This window comes from Microtus ochrogaster, chromosome 2 (genome assembly GCF_000317375.1).
Source record: "Microtus ochrogaster isolate Prairie Vole_2 chromosome 2, MicOch1.0, whole genome shotgun sequence".
Taxonomy (NCBI): Eukaryota; Metazoa; Chordata; class Mammalia; order Rodentia; family Cricetidae; genus Microtus; species Microtus ochrogaster.
This window is the reverse complement of record NC_022010.1, coordinates 5480893-5486616: the sequence shown is the minus strand read 5'-3', so window position 1 is coordinate 5486616 and position 5724 is coordinate 5480893. Positions and strand designations below refer to the sequence as shown.

The following is a 5724-nucleotide window of genomic DNA, read 5'->3' as shown; positions in this document are numbered from 1 at the left end:
TGTAGACCAGGCTGGTCTCGAACTCACAGAGATCCGCCTGCCTCTGCCTCCCAAGTGCTGGGATTAAAGGCGTGCGCCACCACCGCCCGGCTTCTGGTTAAGATTTTCAAGAGTTTCCCCAGCCTGGGAAGAGCTCGGTGGATACTCACACAGGGCTGGGCACAGAACTCTCCAGTTCATCCAATAGGCTCTCCACACTGGGCCGAACATCCTCCAGGCCCCGGCCTCCATTTCGTTTTGGCTTCTCTTTCATCAGAGGCCCAGCTTTTCCTCCCAGAGAACTGTTATTCTCTGGGAAGCCATAAAGGGGGCTCAAGGCTCCAGGCAGTGGGGGGCTCGAATTGGACTCATCTCGGAGATAAGGAGACAAAATGGTTGCTCATTCCTCATTCCTCAGTCCTCCAGGAACCCAAAGGCCCCCAAGTAGCCTAGAGACCCACTCATACCTGCAGGGAAGCCTGGAGGATTATGCTGCACGGCATTCAGCTCTAGTAACAGCCGGTCCAGCTCCGAGAGGTTGCTGCCCAGGGAGGAGCTCATCACAGTGGGTGAAGGCTCTGCCGACTTCTGCTTGTTGGGGAAGCTTTGAGAAGCAGAAGAGAGAAGTGAGGCTTGCCCGCCTGCCCAGGAGCCTGGCACTCGAGGTGGCAGGCCTCAGATTCTCGAGGCCCAGGGTGTGGAATGTCACAAAGCTTTCTCAGTAAGAAGGCTGAGGGTAGGGAAGGAATGTGGGGAGGGAGGAGGAAGGAAACTGCTTCAGTTCCTCAACTGCAGATGCTGCAACAGTGGAGCCGGTCCTATCAGAGACACAGGGACAGGGCAGAGGGGAGCCAGTGGACAGGCACGGGGCCTTGGGGCCCTCTGCAGTTAAACCAGTGGGCCTAGAGTTGCCCAGAAGTGGGGCTGATGTGGGATGCTGGGTCTGTACCTGTAGACGTGCTCTTCCTCGCCTGCTCGGGAACACAGAGAGCCGTCCTGAGGGTTGGAGGCACCACAAGTTTTAGCACTGGAGCTGTACACGGGTGACGGGGATGGAGGCTGCAGAAGAAAGAGTACTCAGGAAAGAGGGGAACAGGAGACAGGAGCAGCCGGCCACCCCCAGGCAGTGACTGCTCACAGCCTGTCTCACCAGGGAATTTCCACAGCTAGTCAGGTGATTAATGCATGGTCATTGGCCCTTCACATGGTGGGTGGGAAGGGCAGAGTATGGCTGGGACAGCCCAGGACCCCAGTCCTCCCCAGTGGCTCACCATGTTCTTAGCAGATCAGTTCCTGTTACCCCTTAGCCCTGAGGGCTTCTCAGACCCCACCTTACCTGCTGGTGAGTGTATCGGGAACCACTAGGCTGCCACTGGTCTAAGGGGTCAAGGATCGTGCCATTGAGGGCCTCGCTAGATGGGGGTGGTGGGACAGGAGGTGGCACTGCAATCTCCTGGTAGGTGTGGTTTCCAGTTGGGTATGAGTAGGGGGGCTCCTCTGACAAGAACACTGGTCGTTTGGAGATATGGGAGGTGGTAGATTCCAAGTCTGCCAGCAGGGCGTCTGCAAAGAGAAGCATCAACCAGTGAGAGCTGACCCTGCTGGGCACTGTCCCTGGGAACCTGAACCTGAAGAGGTCCTATCTGGCAGGCATCTGCCATCAACAGAAGTGACCTGGGGTTCCCACAGGAGTTAGGGGCGGGCTGGGCTCTGCAGTCCTCCTGATAAGGCCAGGCTGCAGCCTGGTGTAAGCAAGAAACGTCTGCAGGAACTCTCTTCCGCAGGGCGACTGGGAGAACCGGGCGGGACGAGCCCAAAGTCACAATGTCATAGCACAGGGAGGGGCTGGGTAGAGAGAGCCAAGCATTCTCTGAACTTCTAAGAACCTCGCTTCCTCAGTCTGAAGACAGGAAGTGGCCCTAGGGAGCACCTGTCCTCCAGGTGGGAGCAGAATTCTGCTCTAAGCTCCTCCCTAGGCCCCAGGCTATGAGTAAGGTAAGTGCCGGTGCGGGGGTGGGGCTGGCATGAAGCCAGTTCAGCAGTTGCCACCCTCTCAAACAAGCTGGGGGCAAGACTGCTCTGCTGAATGCTTCTGCCAAAACCTGGCTATCAGCCCAGCCCTAGAAACTCCAGGGCCCTAGGACTCTGCTTTTAACTGCAGGGTTAAGGGGGCAGGGTCAGCCCTCGAAGACAAACTGCCATTACTCTGTTGGCATGTGGTAGCCAACAAGGGGCCCAGGCTCTTGACAGGAAGGGACAGCTAGAGGGGCAGGCAGGAGTTGGAGGTATTGGCCTTCCCACCGTGTGCCTCCCGTCTTGGGACCCTCCACAGTGCCACGGCCTGGGTAGAGTCCAGTCCCAAACGCCACACCCTCCTTCCTGCACCGCTCACTGACTTTTTCACTCTCGGCTTCTCAGGCCCTCGTGAGTGACAATCAAGAGCAGTGGCCACACTGATCACCACTGACTAGGCACCACACGAGACATCAACACACGTGGTCACAACTGCCCCCTCTGGTGACTTAAAAGGCTGAGGAGAGTAGGCTTGGAAGCCAGAGGTACCTACACCAGGTAAGAAAGCAGGAAAAGGCAGGATCACATGACAAGCCTCAGCCACCAAGCCTGCAGGAGCTGCTATGATTACAAGGTGACAAGTCGACACCAAATCGAAGGAGCTCAACTTCCTACAAGCCAGGGGCTGTCACTCTGGTCACGCTGACCCTTGCTGGCCACCCTGTCCCCACCCCATTCCCTCGCAGAGAGCAGAGAAGAGGGAAGCAAAGCCCTTGGCGAGGCCTATGAGGTCATGCCCTCGCCTAGCAGCCCTGACTGCCATTGCTAAGGTGGGCACACCTACCCCTGGCTCCTGTTGTGTGGCTGGGTGAGAAGCAGGTCCAAGGTCAAGGCCCTGGGTCCCAGTCTCCGGCTGAAGAAATTCTGCTCCTGTGGCCCCACCCCCTCAAGGTCCCCTGGAGGAGCTCTGACTTCCTGCCTTCCACAAACCGGAACTACAGGAATCTATATGTATCTAGGTAAGGGCGTAAAAGGAACTAATGTCTAAAGCCAATCCCAGAGGACACCTGCTGTCCATTTCCTCTGGGCCCAACCCAAAGTAGGCGGAACCCCTCTTCCTCCACCAGGGACTAAGCCTGCAGGGAAACCCTGCAGGGCTCCATAGAGCAGGCCACAAATACACGGCAAGAGCCGTGGCCAGTCCTGGACACCAACCAGGGCCAGGAACTTGCCATCCTCCTTAACAACACTACCATAGAGGACCAAGCTGAGGTCCCCACTGCCCCCCAGTTCCAAACACTCCAAGGAAGACAACAACCTTCCCTGCTAGACAGTGAGTCAGCGGTTCACTGCCCGCTCACCAAGTTCCCGTGCCCTGCACCATGGTGTGATGCTGTCTGGCTCTATTGGTTTATGGGCTGAATTCTAGTTTGATTTCATTTTTTTTTCTATTCTGTTTTTATGGTACTAGAGATAGAAGCTGGAGCCTTGTGCACAGCAATGTCCACCACTGAACTACACTCCTTGGGGTCTGAGACACGGCCCTGTCATATAAACCAGGTGGCCACAAACTCTCAATTTCCCTGCCTCCATCACTACACGCAGCTTCCATGAATGTTTTTCATTTGTTTTTCTTTCGTGTGTGCGTGTGTGTGTGTGAAGGAGAAAGCACACTATTTCCCAATTTCCTCCGAATGTTTGTTTACCTGAGAGAGAGGAACTTCAGCAAGTACTTAAACAGGCACAAGCTCTGACAAGGCTTCCTCTCCTCTCGGCACCCTTAGTCCTGCCTGGTGGCTTAACTAGACTTGGAGTCCCTATGGCCCAAAGCTCCCCACAAGTTGCTATAGGAATATAGGAAGCAGCCAAAACACAAACCCTGGGGCTATGGATTCCCACTGTAAAGGCTGGCATTTCCCATAACCAGCAAACTGGTTAAAGGCTAAAGTCCCCTCCCCGAGCTCAACGAGCTCCTCCCCTGGATTGAGTAAACACAGCCAAGATGTCTACCTGCCAGGAATTACCCCCAGATTTCAGCCCTGGCGACGACCTTTGCCTAGCTCTAAATATACAGGGGGTACTGGAAACCCCTTCACCTCACACACAAAGATCAGAACAGACCCACCACTACCTGCATCCTTCTCACAAGCTAGAGAGGCCTCAAAGTTCTTCAGCATCACATTGCTAAGGCCTGAAGCTTGAGCCCACAGAAGAGGTCACTGAGCAAGATCATGCAACCCTGCGTACAGAAGGGCAAAGAGAAGGTAGACAGGGTGCAAAGTGCCCAGCTGACCAGGGGCAAAAATCACTGTGCTATGCACTTTGAGTAAGGGTGTGGACCATCTGCTGCTGACCACCAGAGGGAGCCATTGGTCCATCACCTTTCTGCCATCTCGCGTAACCTCAAGCAACCACAGAATTTTCTTGCTGAGCTGGGGAAAGACTAGGGAGTCCCCAGCTGCAGTGAGAGGTTTCAGTACCAAGACAAGCAGGCTGAGTTACAGGCACACAGCTGGCATGTAAAGTGGCTTGCGTGCCAAGACCCTGGGCATGCAAACCAGAACATATGGAGGTACAACTGAAGGGTGGCATGAAGCTCAAGGGCTCCATGGGCGCAGAGGAACACACCGAGTCACTTTTACTCTCTCTGCAAATGTAGGGTACAAGTACCCACCTTTCTATTTTATAGCTATGCCTGGCTCAAGCAACAGCAGCTTCAGGTCAAGAGGCTGTTCCACGGCGGCTGGATTAACGCCATGCACAGGTGGCTAGGCCAAGACAAAGAGGTCTTCGGCAGGCTGAGGCAGGAGGGCTGCTGCAACCATAGGCCAGCAGCCAGGCCCTGTCTCAAAACAAACTAACAGCAATCTTTTCTTTGTTTTGTTTTTGTTTGTTTGTTTGTTTTTCGAGACAGGGTTTCTCAGTAGCTTTGGAGCCTGTCTTGGAACTCACTCTGTAAACCAGGCTAGCCTCAAACTCACAGGGATCCACCTGCCTCTGCCTCCCGAGTGCTGGGATTAAAGCATGCCCCACCACCGCCTGGCATCAATGAAACAATGATAATAATTAAAGCAGGAAGGACCCTTCTAGGCTCTGGTAACTAACCAAGATAGAAACATACAGGCCTGCAGCCCTTAGGGGGTTCACATGAAGGCAAGGGAGGCACAACTTGGCCCAAAGCCTACCTGAGGAGGAGCTAACAAGGGGCTCACCAGACTGCTCTGACCACATTCCTCAGCAAATGCTACAGCTGGGCCCCTCAAGATCCTTTGCCAGCAGAAGCATAGGTGCCAGTACCCAGAGTCCCCTCGAGTCCCCAACAAGAGGAGTGTCTACCAGACTATCCTCTGAGGACTCAAGCTGATCAACAGATAAACAGCACCCAACAATGGATGAAAGAAAATCAGTGGGACTAAGAAACAGAGCTCAGTAGCAGAATCTGCCCCCCCCCTCTGTTTTTAAATTCATTTATGGAGGAGGAAGAGCCCTCATTCAGATGCCTAGGTGTGGGTGAGCAGGCCAGAAGAAAACTTCCGGAGAGTCAATTCTCTCCTCTACTACATGAACCCCAAGGACTTAGGTTGTCAAACACCTTAGAACTTGGTAGCAAAGACCTCAGAACTCTTGTCTGGCAATCCAGGGTTCAGTCTCTAGCACCTCCTCCCTCCTACACACACACACACACACACACACACACACACACACACACACACACACACACACACACACACA

General features: G+C 54.4%; 1 protein-coding gene across 3 annotated transcripts in view; it reads right to left on the bottom strand.

Moving 5' to 3' along the window:
- Pxn (paxillin) overlaps nt 1–5724 on the bottom strand; it is a 50058-nt gene that overhangs the window by 9848 nt on the left and 34486 nt on the right. For all 3 annotated transcript variants that reach the window (XM_005344318.1, XM_005344319.1, XM_026786145.1), the window contains exons 2-5: nt 1316–1542; nt 929–1038; nt 447–583; nt 150–351 (exon numbers count right to left, since the gene is read on the bottom strand). In XM_005344318.1, coding sequence (XP_005344375.1) covers nt 150–351; nt 447–583; nt 929–1038; nt 1316–1542 — 676 coding nt within the window. The remainder of the gene's footprint in view (nt 1–149; nt 352–446; nt 584–928; nt 1039–1315; nt 1543–5724) is intronic.